This window comes from Haliotis cracherodii, unplaced genomic scaffold, assembly GCF_022045235.1.
Source record: "Haliotis cracherodii isolate W230 unplaced genomic scaffold, xgHalCrac1.p SCAF_17, whole genome shotgun sequence".
NCBI lineage: Eukaryota > Metazoa > Mollusca > Gastropoda > Lepetellida > Haliotidae > Haliotis > Haliotis cracherodii.
The window spans coordinates 5,440,152-5,461,666 of record NW_027266272.1 but is presented as its reverse complement, the minus strand read 5'-3'; the positions used below and the strand labels follow the sequence as shown (position 1 = coordinate 5,461,666).

Sequence of the window (21,515 nt, the reverse complement as noted above, 5' to 3'; positions counted from 1 at the left end):
ATGCAGGAAATATTCGCCAGATTGTGCCCAAGTGGAAGAACGTCACGCTACACCACAGTAAGAACAAGCAGTGGCTTGGGGCGACGTTAGACATCAACATGGACGGCGACAACGGTGTCGTGGTGAGCTGCTCACACTGTTTTATCACTCGACCCACCTGAGTCACATATATTCTCGCTGTCAGCATTGGGAGAAACCACATTCGATTCACTTATTTCACTAATTTCACTAGTTTCTCCGTTTCCCCGTGTATCGCTATTTTAGCTCACAGAAAGTCAAGAGAGCTATGTCTGGGTGCGTTGTCTGTCGTTCGTCCTTCCTTCGCTGACCTGTTCATTATCGAAACTACAAGGCGTATGAAGCTGAAACTTTCAGGAACGACCCCCATGGTGTCTCTGTAATGATCGCAAAGAATTCCGATCTGATTTTAAACATGGCCATGTTCAATTGCCATGTTGAAAATGTAATGCTTGTCCAGTTTCCACATGTAGCATTTTGAAACATGATATTCATTAATTATGTGGTTCGCAGAATTTCATGCAACACGTTTCTTGACATATTTTATTATCCAACCACGACATTATACCTTTTCCAACATTTATTAAAATTGACAATTCTGTACATTGTAGTGAGGCCTAAAATATATGTTCCGAAGTTTTGTTTTGCGATATTATGAATTTTGACACTGGTCAAACCTTTACACTTAACAGCGTAATAGTTGATGTCATCAAAGTGAAAATGATGTCATGGGCAATAAAAATCGTAGTTGGTGCAAAACTGGAAAAGGTCGTTGCACTTTCACCATGCTTTTAAGCATGTTCTCTACGGATGCTGCTTGACTGGTGAAGCTGACAGTTGACATGCGTGTTCCCCCTTTCGAAGACGTCTTATCTCTTCAAATCATTGCTCTTTTTAATTTGTATTTTTACAGAAATGTTTTAAATTTATATTCTCAAGAGCCTTAATACGCAAAAAATGTTTCGATGATGATATCTGCAAGAAGATTCGAGGTTGTTAAGGCATCATGGTCGACAGTGATGGTGGACATTTTTTGTCCTTTATTCCATTGCACCAGCTTCATTAAATTACATCTTCTCTATAGCTCCTTTCTGTCGTTTGAAAGTCCTGTGGAGGTGGTCTACACTCATGGAACCAATGATTGAAAGATTTCTTGCAATGAACGGATATAGTTTTGACTTTGACTGATGGATGGGTTCGTTACCGAAAAAGAAATGAAAGGACTATTATTTAAAAATGACTATTCTGTTTAGGAAGATAAAGAATTTCTTATGGTTTGTACTTTCGTAGACAGGTGAGAGTCCTCATCTGACGATATAGTGTTAACGGACTTAACCATCATTCAATACTTTATTTAGTGCAAGTGCTGTTTTTTGCTAAAAAGGTAATATTTTAGTGTTGCTCAGCGCAGTAATAATTGTGACTAAGCTTTAAAGACCATTTGTGGAACCTCACGTGTAAAAAACGTTCACTATTTCGTCACGAAGCTTTACCTGTGGGACTGTTATTTCATGATTGTTATTATGTTTTTCGCAGGTTTGCGCCCCGAGATGGAGGGACAGGGAGTTTTTTGTCCAAGGTCATGAGTTCATGAATGGACTGTGTTACGAAGGCACCGGTCAACTGTTGTTTAACGAAAGTAGTTCCTGGCCTGTGCTGGAGTCATTCAGGAAGCAGATTCATACGCAAGGACATTATATGTACGGCATGGGAGCAATGGGGTTTTCTGCGGAGTACTCCAAGGTAAGCACGGTTTGATTATTCATTCAAACCATTGGTCGAATTAAACAGTGTGTGTATTGTAAGTTTGGTTCAACGCCGCTTTGTCCGTGATGGGAAGAGTCGAACATTTTATTCACATCAATCTTTTTTCAGAACACTCGACATGACCAACTAACAATCTTTGGTGGTAAAACCTGGCAACAAATGATCTTTTTTTTCTTGATCAAATTCTTTTTCTTCATAACTTCACACAGCACATAAAAACATCTGATTTCAATGAGATTCACTCTGTCTGTTATGGAAGCGTATTCGTGCCACAATTCGTGTCTGATTTATGTTTAATCATCTATGTAGATGATACTTTTTTAGACTGTCGCACGAATACGCTCCCATAGTCTGTCTGTTTGTCTGTCTGTCACCGTATTGCCCTGGGGACTGATTGTAGATACTGACTCCGAGTACATCCGTGGCTCTCCACTCACTCTCCACATGTCAAAATTATTTAAAATATATAAAGATATCGTAACTCGCATACAGTGAAACTCCGTTAGTCTGGACCTCGTTATTCCGGAAGCCCTGTTGTCAGGACGATCGCTGTCAGAAACGTCTACCGTGACACTAAGGACAATACTCACGATTCGTTCATCCTGACATTTGTTAATGCGGCCGATTTCATTGGGATTGGTACCGTCCGGATTAACGGGGTTTAACTGTATACCATACCAATTGCATCTTAATCATTCTTATTTATTCCTACTTGATGACGATTCATTGTAGCATGTCAGTGATTCCAATGTTGCAGGACGGGGAGTTTCTAGTGATGGGATCCCCAGGACTTAACGACTGGACAGGTACCTACACCCTTAAACACCGGAACATTCTTTATCCGGACACTCGTTAGATTCTTCATTTTTCAGAAGAAAATTATTCCATAAGTATCATTTGGCCAAGTGCTTCTTCCATATTGCAAACGGATCGTTAGTCTGGACTGGTTTTTGTGTGAACTGAAACCGTCTCGATTAACGAGATTCCAATGTAGGTTAGCCAGTAATCCACTGAGCACTAATACAATGTGGATTCCGGGTTAGAACAGGTCCACAGCAACCCGTGCTTGGCGGGATGCTTGGTCGTGTGGTCAGAGTCGGTGACCTTGTTAATTGTGTTTCATCGTACTCTGACTGCAAGGGGACCACCGCCTCCGAGGTCTAGTGGTAGAGCGTCCGCCCGGAGAGCGGAAGGTCCGTGGTTCGGTCCCCGGCCGCGTCATACCAAAAGACGTTAAAAGATGGTACTTGTTGTCACTCTGTTTGGCGCTCGGCGTTAAGGGGCTAAAACAAGGACTGGTCGGCTCGGAGTCACTATGCTGTGTCTGAGTGGGGTATTCATGTTAAACTGCGGCATGGTATCTCAGTGTGCTAGCACTATAAATCGGCATCAGTCCGGTCTTGTTCAAGCAGCCACACACATATGCGCATGCACGTCGCTATATAAGTGCAATAATCTTGGACGCGACGTTAAACCCCATTTCACCTCACCTGATTTCTAGGGGCGTTGCTCATATTATCGACCCCTGGTTCGTTGTCGATTGTTAACAGGCCTCTGTCATATAACTGGAATATATATTGCTGAGTGCGGTGTTAAACACCAAGCCAACCAGCCAAATGTGTCTCCTGAGCGTCCTGAGCACCAGGTCAGGTCAACGAATACAGCCCAGGACACACACATTATGTCAGACAAGTGGTAACTTTCGTGTTCCTCATTTTATTACTTAAGGTGGAGTGATTCGTGTGAGCGGTGGCCACCAATCCAGGCCAAAGATATTCGAACCATCTCGGAGGATATTTAATAATTCTTACATCGGTAAGTATAAATTACATGCATCTTGGTCACAGTCCAGTAATAGTTGAAATGACATCACCATAGTTTAGCGACCCGTGAAGATCCGGGTTAGAATAGGCAACCCATGCTTGCCGTAAGAGGCGACTTTGCTTGTCGTAAGAGGCGACTAACAGGATCGGGTGGTCAGGCTCGCTGACTTGATTGATGCATGTCAACGTATCCTAATTGCATTGCTCGATGCTCATGATGTCAATCACAGGATTGCCTGGTCCAGACTCGATTATTTCCAGACCGACTTAATAAAGCTGGAATATTGCTGAGTGTGGCGTTAAACAGCAAACAAACAAACAAACCAGTTTAGTTTAGCTGACTCATTATATTTTTTTATGGTTTCTGCTTCTGACGCAGGAATCTTGATTATATGACATAATCCGATGTTGTTGTCACTACCCGTCAGAACAGTTAACATCGACAGCGCCCCGTGGGATAACCAGGTGTACGCATGTAGGGAATCGAACTTCTTCGTCTTCGGCGTGATGAGCGAACGCTTTGACAACTAGGCTACTCCACCGCTCCGGTAACGGGTTAGGATAGGTCCCTAGCAAAGTATGTTTTTCGCACAAGGCGACTAAAATGGCAAGTGTTGGACAAATGGCATGACCGATTAACTGTGGCAATATGAAAAAATCGGATAGTCCTTAAAGGTATGTAGGATTTGAGAAATCCAAGACCCAAGTATATCCACAGTTTGTTTTGGCCAATGATATGTGTTTATGGTATATAATATATTAAGATGTACCGCATGTGTCGTACCGTCGGGATCTGTAGTCAGAAACAAACCAAGTCGTTCTTGTTGCACATCAAAATCTGCTTAATTCAGGTTTAAACTGGTATTTTCAGGTTACGCAATAACGACGGCCCATTTGTCCTCTGACGCAGTTTTCATCATCGCAGGGGGTCCACGTGCCGAGAACAAAGGCAAGGTTAGGTGTGTTATATTACGCTACTATACTGTAAAACTGCTTCTGGTGAACAAGAAACCACCTTCAATATAGATTGGCCTGACTGTTGATCCCGATGTATATGCATGAGTGATAACGGTCATAACGTTATAGGGTTCAGTCCAATTTGCCTACAGAAGTTACTGTTGGTACATTTACAGTGTACATTCAGTTTCATCCCTATTTATGTAAATGGACTGAACCAATATTGATTGACCATCACGTGCGTGCGTGCGTTCGTGCGTGCGTGTGTGTGTGTTTGTGTGTGTGTGTTTGTGTGTGTGTGAAGTTCGGCAACCTGGAAACTGGACTTTTATAGTCAGTGAACTCCCTTGCCTCGAGAAGATGGTATTAGACGTAAGATAACGTCGATGGCATAGAATGAACCTATTGTCAATCAAACACTCTTTCCTCCTGTCAATCAAATGATCAGAAAAACGAAGTACCACAGAGTCCGCCATATTATCCGGATGTGGTTTTGATTTGGACCACTTTTTGGCTGCCGCCTGTTGGATAAAATCGCTAAGCTTGCGTCACGTACCAATAATACACAATTAGCCGTCAAATACAAATATTTTTATTCTGTCGTTGTCCTAGGGATTTGTATATTGTGTATTCCTATACATGGCTGAGTTTCTGAGACACATGACACATATCTCACTGTGTTGCAGGTGTTTATCTACGACTACAACTTCGACGTGATGTTGGTGCTGGAGGGACATCAGGTAGGTGGCGCTGCAGAAAGCTTCCTTACCTCCACAAAATTGTGCCGTCCGCGTCAGACGTAAGCCAAAGGAGTAAACAGGAGCCATTATCAGGAGTCTTATTAATTATTTGGTTAACGCATCCGCCGACCAACAAATAAGATGCAGATATACATTTCTGGAAAGTCTGTTTATTGCTTTCATAAATGAAAAGTAATAAATTCAAAATAGGTTTTTGTGGGAAAGCTTACCCTTTGACTTGTTAATTTCAAAACAACTACTTAAGAAAATCGATTGACATATCACTATAAAAAGCGTGTTTTTTTTTTAAAATGGATGTGTATTTTAATTTAAACAACCCGTCCTACTGAAAGCATCTTAAACAAAGTAATAAAAAATATGACTACTGATGGGGCAATGGGCTTTGGCCAGTTGGTATTTCTAAGTTTGATAAAATCCACTTTGTTGGTTTTGTCCGAAAACTCGGATATCATGAAATATCTAGCAAGTTGGTTTGTTTGTTGTTTAACGCCGCACTCAGCAATCATCCATCTATATCACGGCTGTGTATAAAAACGAACCTGGACTAGACAATCGAATGATTGACATCATGAGCACTGATTTGTGCAATTAAGACGATGGCAAGTCAGCATATCATGCCTGGCCACCTGACACCGTCAGACGCTCCTTACGACAAGCATGCATTCCTACAGACATATTATTTTGAATTATAAATATTGTGGTTTGGGAACAAAAATGTGACACTTGCATTATTTATTTTATTTCAGTTTGGCAGTTACTTCGGCGCATCTTTATGCGCAGCCGATTTAAATGGCGACGGCCTTGATGACCTTATCGTTGGCGCGCCTTTATTCTCAGAGGTCACGGACGAAGGTCAAGTTTACGTCTACATCAATAAGGAGTTTGTAAGTGTTCTCATCAAATACATCTTGATTGGTTATCTCAAATCCAAAGTAGTTCTAGGATAGGTATAGTCCATTTGTATGCAGAAAAAGAACTCATCACATGATCCTACCTTACCCTTCTCTATTGGATGCTATCGGCGATGTTGACACGAAGCCTTTCACGACCAAAAATTTGTCGAATTGTCATCATGATATATCATAAAATAATTGTAGAAAATTATTTGTTCTGAAAGTCTTCCATTGTTATTTTTTTTGGTACGTACACCATAGTTTCTTGTGAACAGTATCAATATCCAGTATATAAAATGCTCACTTAAGAATATCTTGACTTTGATGTCTCTTTGATTTACGCCGCTTTTAGCAATATTCCAGCATTATCACGGGGGGGGGGGGGGACACCAGAAACACATTGTACCCATGTCGGGAATCGAACCAGGGTCTTCGGCATGACGAGCGAACGCTGTACCCACTAGGCTACCTCACCGCCCTTTTGCCAGGAAAAATATGTGAATTTTATATTATAATGCATGGTAAGGCAGTCAGGACGGAGTACATAACGGTACATTATATCAGTGGATCGCTGCCTCTTCTTTTCGTCATTTCCGAGGCTGACGACAATCTAGGGAAGTTCGTAAACAAATTAAATTAGCCCAAGTACACAAACATTGTTGTGGTGTTTTTTCATCAATGCTTTTTGGGACATGGTGGACAAGTTTTCGCAATCGTCTCAATTCGTGATTTCCTGCGTCCCTTAGATTTATCGTTCGAATCCCAGATTCGCACTGATGACCACATAATCATCCTTATTCTCTCATCACCATGTCCCTGCATTTGAAGTTCACCAAAACTGGTTCATCATATATTTGGTTTTTGTCCTACTTAAAGCTGACGTGTCCTGATTCAACTGAAATGTTGTTCAAAACGGCCGGAGAGCGGAAGGTCGGGGATTCGATCCCCGGTCGCGGCATACCAAAAGACGTTAAAAGATGGTACTTGTTGTTACCCTACCTGGCTCTCGGTATAAAGGGGCTAAAGCAAGGACTGGTCGGCTCGGAGTCAGTATTGAGTTGGGTATTCATGTTAAAACTACGGTATGGTGTCTCAGTGGGCTAGCACAATAAAGTCGACATTAGTTCGACTAGTACAAGCAGCCACACACACACACACACACACACACACACACACACACACGTGCATGCACGTCACTATATAAGTGCAGTTATCTTAAACACGACGTTAAACCCCATTTCACTCCACCTTCTTTGATTCAAACCCATCTTTGATGTCTTACAGTTCAATCTGGAACTGGAAGCCGAGCTGTCGGGGTCGAACACCCCCGCCTCCCGGTTTGGGACGACTGTAGGTAACATCGGAGACGTCAACAGAGACGGATATCAGGGTGAGACAAACTGCTGCCAACATAGTGTAGAAACGTGTGTCTGTTTAAGGCAGTTGATGAATGAAACCATGTATAACTCGTCGAAGTCAAATGAGCCCATCTTCCCGAGGCAAGGGAGTTAACGGGCTGTAAAAGTCCAGTCTCCATCCTTTCCGAACTTGACTGGAATTTCCATCCTCGGTCGTAGCGCCACCATTGGCTATTTCGAGTTCTGTCCCTTCTATGTGCATCAAATCACTTGAGCACCTTGATAAAAAATATGAAAAGGTTAGCAGAATATCTGTTGGCCCAGTTGGCGGTAAACATGTTTTGCAAACCCTGCAGTCGACTGAAATCGGCACGTTGAAATCCATGTTGTTTACGAACCGGATGTCTAGTTCGTCACGCGAGTTTGATAGGACTGTGTAAAGACTCGTTAGTCCAGCCAAAATGTAACTCCGGAATACCAGCCTTGTTCCGCAAGGGTGGAAAATGGATTTTTAAAGTAAGTTAACGCCCTTGCCTCAGGAAGATGAATGAACCTTTCTCCATGCATGAACTTTGAGCGAACCCTACCATTGAAGCAATGTGTGGAGTATGATGTCAATCGAAAAACCATTCCCGTCTGAACCGTTTGTAAAACGAGCGCTGATTGGTCGAGTGCTCGCTGATTTCCCTGTCGTTGGAACCAGGCTGTCGTGTGATTCGTTGATTATTAATAGCGGCCGTATGTATTCACGGGTGAGGGCATGACGTATAGTGTATACATATATACCCGTGAAGAATTGACGATGAATGTTAAGAGAACAGGATAATGAGAAGACAAATCAAAACGGAAATCTCGCAAACTCGAATCCCATCAATTCGTTATGTCGTAACTCCAAGGACAATATTGTGTTATATCATTGTTACGCTTGTCTTGAACTACGGACGACTCGAGCGACTTTCCATGGTCCTTACAACTTCAAATTAACAAAATTTGAAAACTTTTGAAGCCACAAAACCCTTTCTATAATAATCCATACGATAAGCGCAGACCATTGTACGATGCTGACCATATCATAAGTGATGATAATAGGTGTTCGCGAAAAGGTGAGCGGTGGCACCCATCACAAACACATGCAAAGGCAAGTCAAGTGTCTACCTGAACAGGAACAAAAGGTTCAAGTTAAAATAGGGAAATGCATTGGGCATTATTTTTGTCACAGATGCGTCAAATTTGGAAATGTTCTCCACATTTAAAAAAAACTCTTAAATTACTAAGGACTGTTGTCACTTTAATCAAACAACTTTTAAGCAAACGCCGTATGACGCTCTTTGAAATCATGAATCGAAACAGCATGCTTGATTGTACCTCAAAAGTTGTGACATGTAGACAAAGGCTGGATGTGCTGGAATATTTAAGGGAAGTTTACTATTAGCAAGTTGAAGTCATCCCTCTTGTCATAAAGTGTCTTCACACGTCACTTTTCAGTGGTTTGGTAATTCTGTGTACAAATAAATTGGTTCAGTGAAGATTGTGATAAGAAATGAATTATGCCACCAAAGCACCCCAACCATGTTTCAAATATACATTTTTGCCGAAAAAAGTAAACGAATTGATCTTCAAAGATAATATCCCCATCAGCTGTTGTATATTATGCGAACCTTTTTTATTTTTACTAGTTTTAATCAAATTTTTTTTTAAAAGTATAGCCATGGAAGTATTCTTTGAGTGCTGACTAAGCGCTAGTTCACTTCGTGTTTTAATAGTGTATATCGCATATTTATATGTTCATTTGAAACTCAATCATATGATAATATCAACCGAGGAGTACAGTTTGTTTTGATCCTCAGTATATATGCAACTGGGAAAAGTATACTGGTGGCTGGAAATAAGGGAACAACAATAACGGGACTCATGTTTGGGGCATGAGAATTCGAACATGCATGTATACCCGAAAGCTTATGCATTATTTGACAATGAGTGAGTGAGTGAGTTAATATTTAAAGTCACATCGGCAATATTTCAGCCATATAGTGACTAAATCAAGTTATATATTAATACATATAGACAGTAAAATCTGTCGGCAAAGGACAGTAAAACCACTAGATTATCACAGATGTAGTGTTAAAACTAGCATATCATATTTGACAATGAAGATATTACACGGTGATATATTTTATGTATCAGTTTGGTCCAACAAACACATCAGAGTTAAGTCAAATATTATTTGGCAAAACATTATTTATTTCCCTAAGTTCCTTTCTTCGTTTCTTTTCTGTATACCGCGACTGTTCATTCCGGGTGTGTTATAGTAAACAGGTCCCATTTTAATTCTGGAAAACCATTTGTCCACAAACTCTCAATGCTGTGGCCAGTCTCGGTCAAAGGTATTTACTAAATTCAACATGTTGTTTTCATGAGTAAATACTAATGAACAGCAAATGGAAAAGAATTGTTTCTAAAACTCAAAATTTAAACTATGAGAATATTTTCCTTTGCTAAATACTCATGTTTTTGTTTTGAAAGTATATTAACATGTTTCTACAAGTATCATGACTGTAGCGTTATTATTTGTGTGTGTGTGTGTGTGTGTGTGTCAGATATCGCGGTGGGAGCGCCGTTCGAGGACGGCGGCAGGGGCGTGGTGTACATCTACAACGGAGCAAAGAGTGGACTACACAAGAAATTCTCCCAGCGTGTCGCCGCAAGGGACCTCTCGTCCCGACTGTCAAGCTTTGGCTGGAGCATCTCCCGACCCGTCGACGTCGACAAGAACCAATATGTCGGTCAGTCTCTCTCTCTCTTCCCTCACTCACTCGCTCACTCACTCACTCAAAACGCCCAACCACCTACGCACGCTCCTAACTATCCAGACATTCAGACACACTAACTCACTCACTCACTCAATCACCCAATCACTCAATCACCGACGTACGCTCCCAACTATCCACAAATCCAGACACGCTCACTCATGAACGAACGATTTATGTCGTAACCAACATTTTGGTCAGTGAATTCTGTGTCATGTCTTGATACACTCGCCGGAAATATATGTCGCGACCAGTATGCTGATAACTGAATTCTCCCTTGAAACACGCCACACATGTTGGTCACAGCATCTTGGTCAGTGAAACCAAGAACATTCTCGGATCCATGTGTATTTATTCAGAGTGTTTGTTTGTTTGTTTGTTTGTTGTTTAACGACGCATTCAGCAATATTCCAGCTATGTCACGGAGGTCTGTAAATAATCGAGTCTGGACCAGACAATGTAGTGATTAATATCATGAGCATCGATCCACGAGCAATTGGGATCGACGACATGTATCAACAAAGTCAGCGAGCCTGACCACCCGATCCCTTTAGTCGCCTTTTACGGCAAGCATGTGTTGATGAAGACCTATTCTACCCCGGATCTTCACGGGAGTTATTCAGATTGTTTTAGATTAGTTTCACGCCGCTTTGAACAAGGTTACAGTTATGTCACGGTGTGTCAGCTTGATATGAGCCAGTAATGATTGTGCTGAAATCCACGATCACGGATATGGTGCTGTAAAACCGAACACTGATATCGGAGCGAATCTGGGATTCAAACCCAGGATCAGAGGGTTATTTGTAACAGACATACAGCCGCGGAACACAACTCTGTTCGGCGAATTGCGGCGCCTTAAACGACTGGACCATCCTTGCTCTGACGATTATATATCACAGGCAGGTTGTATACCCTACATGGAGCTGAGAATTAAAATCGAGTGCACACTGATCCATTGGCCCGGATAATAATGTGGCGCCATTAACATTCATTTGAGTGGAATTTGGCGCTTTATTATTATTGTTGTTGTTGTTGTTGTTGTTGTTGTTGTTAACTATGAATGGAAGATATGTTTGATCTTTAAATTATTTATTTTATAACTTTGTTCCAGACGTTCTCATCGGAGCCTTCTCATCAGACAGTGCTGTTCTTCTTCGCACACAGCCTGTCATAAACCTTCAGGTTACCATGGAGATCAGACCACGTGTCATCCGCCCGGATGGACAAGCGAACTGTCTGTACAGGGGGGCACCTGCTATCTGCATCACGGCGCGGATCTGTGCGCAGTACGACGGCATCAACGTCCCGGAGACACTCGGTATGTATGGCCTGGAGGCTGCCACACTGGTGATGCTTGGTAAACGTCTGCGACCTGCATCACTTCGGGCTTTCCTCCCACACTAAGCTGACATGCCGTGATGTAACTGGAATGCCTCACTCACTCACTCTCCCTCACTCATACCCACTGATGATGTTGATTCAAGTTAGAGGGTCAGTTTCAATGTACAAAGTTGGATAAAACATGAAATAATAATGAATTCCTCAGGAATCTTATCTTCACTGTGAAAGACATCCTCGGAGAACAGATTCGCAAGAATTTATATTGCGGGGGGTGATGCAGAACTTTAGGAAATGTCAGCTCGTGCGAAACTTCATTTGATGACACTGATGGCTCGAGATGTGTTTGTGTGGGGTTGTTGGAGAGAGAGAGAGAGAGAGGGGTGGGGGGGTGGGGGGTGGGGTGGGGGGGAGGGGAGTGAAGAGGTGGCGGCCAGGGGTGCGTGTGAGCCGGAAAAAAACATTTTCCTCAAGAAGTATTGTTTAATTATTTGCCTGATTTATTGATCGTCCTGAGAACAAATGTTGAAAGCGTATATATATAATTACGTATAATTGTACAGGTCATCCTTTCAGAATAACACAAATGTCTGGAACCACTGGCCGAGAAAATATTGTATCTGTACCATTACTCCCTGCTGCAGAGATCGACGTCATCCTGAAGGTGGACACGCTGGAGAGGCACCGCAATGTCAGAAGGAGGCTGTTCCTGCAGGACCCCGGAAGTAGCCAGGAACTGGTGTCAATGAAGATCCCCATGAGACTGTCAGCCGGACGCGATATGGACTGCATGCCAGAGATTGCCATCTTCACACGGGTAAGATTCGCAGACCCGAACCCTGTTGACAATGGTCCTTGTGTTTCAAGGGGTAAATCTAGAATATCCATAACACGTTTGCCAGGGCGCCGATCCTCAAACCGATCGTGTTTGGTACGCAGATTCGACAGTTTGAACAAATAATATACCTAAACATTTCCATTAATCATGTCATCATTTTCCCAAGGTAAGGGAGTCCACTTTCCACCTCTCATATCACTTGCATTAGCATGAAACAAAATGGCGGCGCCCAGTCAGACGGGCTCGTCGATACTCAAGATGTATATTGTAATAAAACGGGTCTTATATCGCGAAGTGCATCAAATCATTTAAGCACCTTGAAAAGAAACAGGACTAGATTTGAAAAATATCTGTCGATGATCAGATGATCAGATGGTACACATATTTTGCAAATCCTGCAGTCGACCACAATCTGCACGCAGTCTCCGTGATGTCGATTATTTATGAACCGGATGTCGATTTCGTTACGCGATTTTGATTGGACTATGACATTTTAGTCATCATTTGAACTGGAAATGGCACCCTTTTCTCAACGCTTTAGAGTGTTGAGTTGTATTTTGGGATTCATGTGTGAGCAATGAGACCCAGAGAGTAAAATTAGATGGTATTCGGTAATCAGGGGACGGTTGGGTCTGCCACCCTCGTGTTGCTATTGCGGCTGTAAATAGACACACCAGCAGACGTGTTTCCCCGCATACAATACTGCCCTCTGACTATCTGAGTTCGTATGAGACAAAATATGATGTAAATAGTTTCTATTTTGTTGGTTCACAGAAAAGTCGTGACGTCATCACCCCATTGCAGATGGAACTAGATCACGTGATCAAACCGGGTACAACTGGTGTGGACAGGCACTGTGATATTTGTGCTGTGCTCAACATATATCACCCCCAAACATTTAAAACACAGGTAGGCAAAACAAGTTGTTGTTGCAGGTTCAAGAAGGACAGGCTTCCAGAACAAGGAAGACCGCCTCCGTGGTCTAGTGGTAGAGCTCCGCCCGGAGAGCGGAACGTCCGGGGCTCGATCCCCAGCCGCGTCATACCAAAAGACGTTAAAAGATAGTACTTGTTGTTACCATGTCTGGCGCTCGGCATTAAAGGGCTAAAACAAGGACTGGTCGGCTCGGAGTCAGTTTACTGTGTCTGAGTGAGGTATTCATGTTAAAACTGCAGCATGGTATCTCAGTGAGCTAGCACTATAAATCGGCATCAGTCCGGACTAGTACAAGCAGCCACACACACACACACACACACACACACACACACACACACACACACACACACACGTGCATGCACGTCGCTATATTAGTGCAATAATCTTGGACGCGACGTTAAACTCCATTGCACCTCACCTCACCAGAACAAGGACAGTATGGGTCCCTCAGACACAGTACACTGACTCCATGTCGACCAGTCCTGTTTTAGCCCCAGGCAGGGTACCAACAAGTACCATTTTTCTACGTGTTTTGTCTTCCTCTCCGATAGACGCTCTACCTCTAGACCAAGGAGGCTAGTTTTCTATGTTGACAGAAACAGAAGGGAGTTCCATCAAAACATACATTATCAATTGGTATTTGGAAAAAGCGCCTGTCCACCTATTTATTATAAACAGGCACTTGTTGCAATTTATCCTACCAATTTTTGTTTCAGGCGATGTATGACAGAAGCTGTGGATCTAATAATGTGTGCAACTCCGACATTAACCTGATGGCTGTGGCCAGGTACTCGCAGAACGACCGCTACCTGGTGATGGACGACTCGCCCGTGTTTGAGATCGAGGTTGACCTCTATAACACCGGCGAGACAGCGTATCTCACAGTCGTGACCTTGACCTTCCCCGACAGTATCAGCTTCAGCCGAGTCAGGAGGTGAGGTGTGGTCTAGTTAACACGAACCAGTAGGCCGTCCTTTTGATATCCGGTGAGGTGTGGTGGGCAGGGGAGGGGAAGAGAATTGGGCCTTCTTTTCTTTTTCATAATCTCTTCCCAAAAGTGATGAGGACAAAGTAATTTGACATCGAGGTTTTTCTTCCTTTCCGAAATCACAAGACACTAGACATGTTTGATTCCTATTTTATGTCAAAACGAAACCTAAAATAATATTTCCAAAATTCTCAGCCCAAAAACAATGTATTAAGTGTTCGTTAAAGTCCAAAGCATGTGTTCAATTGTAATGACGGACGTTTTCATCTGGTTTGTCATTGCTATAGGGTAATGGGAAAGAATGGCGTCACGTGCCTCTCTCAGAACGAGGCTGATACCGTGAATGACACCGCTAGAATAGAGTGTGATATTGAGAGCCCTCTGGAGAAGAACGAAGAGGTGATCTTTAGTATCAGGTTCTATTCGCCTATGTTCCATCACGACGACCTTGAGAACTACAACTTCACCGTCGTTGCGACGACAGCCAGCGAGGACGAGGACTTGGAGAACAACCGGGTCAATGTCATGGTCCCCGTCAGGATGGAGAGCAAGGTCAAGATATCAGAGTGAGTATGTTAGTTTATTTAACACCGCACTCAGCTATATTCCATCTATGTGAAAGCTGTCTGTAAATAATCGAGTCTGGACCAGACGATCCATTGATTAGCAACTCCAGCATCGATCCACACAACTGGGATACGATGACGAACAATCAGCCATGTTAGAACCCGACCATAGGATCTTCCGATCAGCGTACTAGATATACTGGGGACCTGTTTGTGTGAATGTTTGTATTGTGTGAAGTTCATGGTGCCCGTCATGGGAGAGAGCAAGTCAAGATATCAGATAAATGTGTGTAAATGTGTGTTCGTGAACGCCATGGTTGCCGTGATGAGGAAGAGTAAGATATCAGATAAATGTGTGTTCGTGAACGCCATGGTTGCGTGATGCAGAAGAGTAAGATATCAGATAAATGTGTGTAAATGTGTGTTCGTGAACGCCATGGTTGCCGTGATGCAGAAGAGTAAGATATCAGATAAATGTGTGTAAATGTGTGTTCGTGAACGCCATGGTTGCGTGATGCAGAAGAGTAAGATATCAGATAAATGTGTGTAAATGTGTGTTCGTGAACGCCATGGTTGCGTGATGCGGAAGAGTAAGATATCAGATAAATGTGTGTAATTGTGTGTTCGTGAAAGCCATGGTTGCGTGATGCGGAAGAGTAAGATATCAGATAAATGTGTGTAATTGTGTGTTCGTGAACGCCATGGTTGCGTGATGCGGAAGAGTAAGATATCAGATAAATGTGTGTAAATGTGTGTTCGTGAACGCCTCAAGGTATGTGCCATGATATAGCCCCTTCCAATACCTGCCCTCTCCCTGTCTCCTAGCGCTTCCCTGCCAGCCCAGATGCTGTTCTCTCTTGACCCCAAGATCACGGAGCCTGAATGGCAGTACGTCAAGCATGTGTACGGCGTCAAGAACTTCGGACCCAGCCTCTACCCCCGGGGACAGATCGTCATCCTCTTCCCCATGTCCGCCTACATCGCGTACGTCAATCATACGGTGAGTGGGGCAGGGGGTCGTTAACAAGTGTACCTAATTCTTACAATGAGTGAGGGATAGTCATTAGGATAATGCACGTCAGGTACACGCTGAGTAAGTCATCTTATCACTGTGACTTTCTTCTGGTCCTTTAATTGGTCGTCTCACATTAATAATCCTGGAGGAACTGTTCAATATGTGGAGGATAGTCCTTCCCGAGGCAAGAGCGTCCACCAGCCTTTTTGTGAAAGTCTTATTTAAACCCTTGCCGCACCACGCCCACTTTCCTGTGCCAATTATGATGTTGATGTGTCTAGGGTAGAAACTGGGCTTTGATATAGGCTAGTGGACACGCTTGCCTCGGTAGGATGAGGATGTCCATCATAATCGAGTGAAAGAAACAGAAACAGTGTGGCCCACGATCCGAGCGCTACGACTGTCGTAACGCATACTTTCTATTTGACGGCTGTCGTAGAGGTATGCTTTCTAAAATGTCATTGTATTCGTCAAGTGACTTTATTGTATTGTCAAGTGACGTTATTGTATTTAAAGCGACGTTATTGTATTGTCAAGCGACCTCATTGTATTGCAAAATGACGTTATTGTATTGTCAAGTGACGTTATTGTATTTAAAGCGACGTTATTCTATTGTCAAGTGACACATTGTATTGCAAAGTGACGTTATTGTATTGTCAAATGAACTCATTGTATTGCATAGTGACGTTATTGTATTGTCAAGTGACGTTACTTTTTTAGCGATGAGAGATTGGGATTTTATATCACCGATTTCACAATACAATCAGCAGACCTTTCAACAGATCATACCCTATTTCCCAGGTGGACCCCCCTATGAGCAGATGCAGATGGACCTACACCTCCATCTCTTCCGGTGGGTTCAGGACAACAGCTGGACCCACGCTGTTCGCAGCCAATGAGAGGGAAAGCTACCGTGCGGTCGAGCTGGTGAGTTTACAGACTGGACATCAAGAGCTGGACGCCGCGAGGATGGCATTCAGTACATTAAAGCCGTTTTTAGGAATGAAAATCGGGACAAGTGATTGAAATCGATATTTTAAGGAAACGTTTGGAAGGGCCAACAATTTGAATACATACAGACTTTAGACAATGCTAGTCAACGAACAATACTTGAAATACCTAGGACTAGTCAAACATTCAAATATTATTAAAGTTGTGAATACTTGATCAGTCGGTTTGGCTGGGTGTAACGTCGCCTTATTCCAAACCCTGTGAGGATTCCTGGTCAGAGGTCCAGAGCGACTTATGCTGGTCGTAAGACAGTCAGGCTCGGTGACTTGACATCCATTCCCATCCGTATTGCATGGATAGAGGCTTATGAAGTCAATCACTGGATTATCTGGTCAAGCGGCGTAAAACCATACTCATTTAACAATCATAGTGGGTCATTTGGCAGTCCTAACAAGTTATGTTCAAGTCTTATAAACCCAGAGAAAATAGATTGTCCCTGAGCTTTCTTGAAAAAAATAAGTACGCGTTAGACTGTTGGGGGGAAAAAGAAATTGCCTACCACAAAAATTACCTGTGTTCCTTTAAAAACAATTCCGGCTTTATTTTGAATGAATAGATATCTTTTTTTGTAGCTGTAGCTGAAAAAATCTAATCCAGATGTAAAATCTCCTCTGAATAAACGAGGCAAGAATATGACAGGGTCTCATTGTACAAAGCAAGTTGCAGGTTGGAGCCACATTGCCGTAGACCAATGTTGAAGTATGGGGGTTATGATCGCTTTGTGGAACTGGGCCCAGATTCGATTATTTACTAAAAAGTGTTCCGTTCCACAATGCGATCTTAGCGCCACGACTGTCCTGAGCTTATGTTAAAGTATTGGACTTAAGATCATCTTAGTGTTAAGATTGTTTTGTAGAACATGGCCCGGAAGTGTTGCTTACTGCGTTGAACAACATTCATTACTTCTTGTATTAATACGGGGTACGGGTGGCCCAGTCGTCTAAGGCGCTGCAATTCGCTGTGCAGAGTAACGTCCCTAAGGCACCCCTGAAACCTATGATTGCCGGTTCGAATCCCGGTTTGCTCCGAATATATTTCAGTGCGCGGATTTCGCCATAGTGGTAAATGTCGGAGACCTGCATCACTTCGGGTTTTCCTCCCACATTTAGCAGGCACGCCATGATAACTGGAATACTCACTCTTGTATGATATTAGTGTAATCTTTATCTTGGCAGGTGTGTACAGAGAGCGGTTGCATCAACATCACCTGCCCTATAAAGTCTCTGGGTGTGGATGAACAGTTTTTTATCACCATCAACTACAAGGTCAAAGTATCCATACTGAAAGACCTTGAGGTGAATATACACGTTGCACTTTGTCATTTATCTCTCTCTCTCTCTCTCTCTCTCTCTCTCTCTCTCTCTCTCTCTCTCTCTGTCTCTCTCTCTCTCTCTCTCTCTCTCTCTCTCTCTCTCTCTCCATATTATATAAAAGTGTCGAGAGGCCCCTGGGGAATCCGGGTGCCATCTGTCTCCACAAACCTATGGTGGTCATAAGACTTGAATTCATGCATCGGTGGACAGGCTCGATGACATGGGTGATGGATGTCAATGAAAAGTAGTTTTTTATTGACTTAAAGAAAAATATAATGTATTATCACGTAATCAGAGACCGAAATAAATGTAAAATTTTGCAAATATTTTGCACCCGGTTCCACGTTCCACGTTTTGGCTCACACCATGCCATTAAGCCTGTGCCAGATTGTACATAGGGGCCCCAAGAACTATACCATGGCCTTGTGTCGTCTCTTCTTACAAGGGGACATGGTCAAAACGGGTGATGTGGTAAATTAAATTCAAGTTTACTTTTACATATGTGTAACCTACAAACACAAATAAACAACATGAAATCATTCATCCCAATCCAGTTATTTTTTTTAAAAAAAACCTTCATAACATGTGTGTTCCAGGTGAAGAGGGAGTTGCGCATCATCTCAAGTGCTGAACTGTTCGAGCCCTATTCCGACAAGTTTATATCTCTCAGCAAGGACAAGAACGCTACGGTAAGTAAAACATGGACGATTACTTACCTACAAACCTGTGAAGATCCCGGTTGGAATAGGTCTTCGGCAACCCATGTCCTAAGAGGCGACTAACGGAATCGGATGGTCAGGACTTATTTGATGAATGTCATCCTACCCCAATTGCGTGGATCGATGCTCATGATGTCAATTACAGGATTGTCTGGTCCAGATTATGTCGATTATTTACAGACCGCCATCATATAGCTGGAATATACCCGAGTGCGTCGATAAACAACAAACTAACAAAACTTACCAACAGGACCGTCTGCGTAGTCTTGTGTTCCGATAATAATTGTTATTTGATTCCTGTGAAAGATTTTATATCAATTTATATTTTATCACTGAAAATATTCATATATCAGCCTTGACACCATCTATGTCATTACTTCTTTTCAGGCAACGACATATATTAACGCTGAGAGGGTCGGTAAAAAAGGATTCAAAATCTGGATTTTAGCCGTCAGCATTGTCAGCGGTCTTCTTCTGTTGTATCTACTGGGGATCATTCTCTGGAAGGTTAGTAGCGGGCTTGTGTGAGTGAGTGATGAGTGATTTAACGTGTTAGCGACTGTCACTTTCCAATATGGGAATCCAAATAGTAACGCAGTTTCCAACTTTGCATGAATCCATGCATTTTATCGAGATATTTTAATCAGCTACAGTTATAAAACCAGATCATATGTTATTTAAAACTATGAGCCTGAAGAAAACGTACCTTGCAATACGGTAATATTTGCGGCCGTATGCCCCTCCACACCCCACACCCCCACACACACACCCCACACACCCTCCACACACACACACACACCACCACCACCACCACCACCACCACCCCATCACCCAGGTCAGACGTTCGAGGCGGGTGAAGGTGAACTTATTACGTCGCATCAAGCATGGACAGGCAATGTGACGTTGAGGCACACGTTGATTTTCATACTTCACATTTGAAATATATGTTGATATGATTGAAATTAGGGATTTTTTTCTATTTTTTTTGCAGTGCGGATTTTTCCGAAGAAGGAAACGAGAAGAGTTGCAAAAACTTATCCAGACGTCGGAATCGGAAAAAGAGGCATTGAACACGGTTAACCTACCGGGTCATGACCCCGTCAATGACGTCATGGTACTTCCGGCGAATAACCATTTCACCCCTGCGCACGAAGATGTAAATTTCAACAATAATCTGAATAACCATTGGCCGCCGCCACACCCAGCGTTCAGCAATGACACATACTTAGAACCCATCAACATGAAGTCATAGGGGACCAGAACAGATTGCATCACGTCATCTTGAAATGCTCACTGGTGCAAAACGGAGACCGTCCAATCTTGGAAGAGTTCGTCGGTTGGGGAGGACTTTATGGTGCTTTTGAACGCTTCCACACAAAGGGACGAGAGCGGGAACGAATTAGACTACAAGAACGAGTAAAGTGTAAAGTGCAGGAGTCCCTGATGGCGTCCGTTTTTTTGTCATGACGTCACAACCACGTGACTATTCTGCCATTGACTTGACAATCGTAATGCTGGAGTGGCTTTAGAAGGATTTCTTTCACAAAATAAGTAAACCAGGTTACGCGTTGATTCAGATGTATTTGTTCCAAGTGAAAATGCGACACCAGTGCAATTATTTATGAGATTGAGCCTATATGAAATTGTTGCCTGTTCACTTAGATTCAACAAACTATTATCCAGATCGAGGTGACCATTAATTAATTCACTTCGAACAAATGTACAAATGAACAGAATAGTCCTTTGGAGTTGTCCGAAAATTCCTGCCCAGGCGAGTACTGTTAGAAATGACAAAAATTGTTGGAACGTTAGTGTGTCCTTATACATCCTTAATCCGGACAGTTCTACGTTGGTAGCGTCTGGACTAAAGCGGTTTCACTATATACAAAACAGTAAGAAAACATTACATCTTAACAAGTTATTTTTGGCTGGACTAACGATCTATACATAGTCCGATCAAAATAGCGTTACGAAATCGACAGCCGGTTCGTGAACTTACCTGCATATTTCGGTCAAATTGCAGGATTTGCAAAGCATGTGTACCGTTAACTTAGCGTCAACAGTTATTTTCCAAATCTTTTCATGTTTTTAATCAAGGTGTTCACATGATTTGATGCACTTCGCGCAGTAAGGAGGGACATAGAAGGGACATAACTTGTAATAGCCACGATCAAGCCCAGAAATCCAGCCTAGCTCGGCATGGGTGGAAACTGGACTTTTTACAACTCCCTTGCCTCGGGAAGATGATGCCATGCAGAATTACCATGTCTTGTCATTAGAATATAGGGCATTTGGAGGTATTCCTTAAACATTATCGCTCACACTTTTAGACTTATTTTTCTATCAATCGGCCCCAGGGACGTGTAGCACTGACAGGGTGTTTTCGTTTTTTGGTGTATTTTTGGCA

At 42.7% G+C, this 21,515-nt stretch overlaps 1 protein-coding gene across 3 annotated transcripts in view; it reads left to right on the top strand.

The window, feature by feature from the left end:
• Positions 1-21,515, top strand: part of LOC139464852 (integrin alpha-4-like) — a 99,813-nt gene extending 78,298 nt beyond the window's left edge. For all 3 annotated transcript variants that reach the window (XM_071246404.1, XM_071246406.1, XM_071246405.1), the window contains exons 3-22: positions 7-122; positions 1,555-1,761; positions 2,543-2,591; positions 3,514-3,600; positions 4,480-4,562; positions 5,252-5,305; positions 6,073-6,210; positions 7,504-7,609; positions 10,175-10,360; positions 11,496-11,702; positions 12,367-12,539; positions 13,335-13,469; positions 14,213-14,430; positions 14,772-15,050; positions 15,876-16,050; positions 16,867-16,992; positions 18,252-18,371; positions 18,986-19,078; positions 19,496-19,615; positions 20,100-21,515. In XM_071246404.1, the coding sequence (XP_071102505.1) occupies positions 7-122; positions 1,555-1,761; positions 2,543-2,591; positions 3,514-3,600; positions 4,480-4,562; positions 5,252-5,305; positions 6,073-6,210; positions 7,504-7,609; positions 10,175-10,360; positions 11,496-11,702; positions 12,367-12,539; positions 13,335-13,469; positions 14,213-14,430; positions 14,772-15,050; positions 15,876-16,050; positions 16,867-16,992; positions 18,252-18,371; positions 18,986-19,078; positions 19,496-19,615; positions 20,100-20,360 (2,933 nt within the window). In that variant the 3' untranslated portion in view covers positions 20,361-21,515. The remainder of the gene's footprint in view (positions 1-6; positions 123-1,554; positions 1,762-2,542; positions 2,592-3,513; positions 3,601-4,479; positions 4,563-5,251; positions 5,306-6,072; positions 6,211-7,503; positions 7,610-10,174; positions 10,361-11,495; positions 11,703-12,366; positions 12,540-13,334; positions 13,470-14,212; positions 14,431-14,771; positions 15,051-15,875; positions 16,051-16,866; positions 16,993-18,251; positions 18,372-18,985; positions 19,079-19,495; positions 19,616-20,099) is intronic.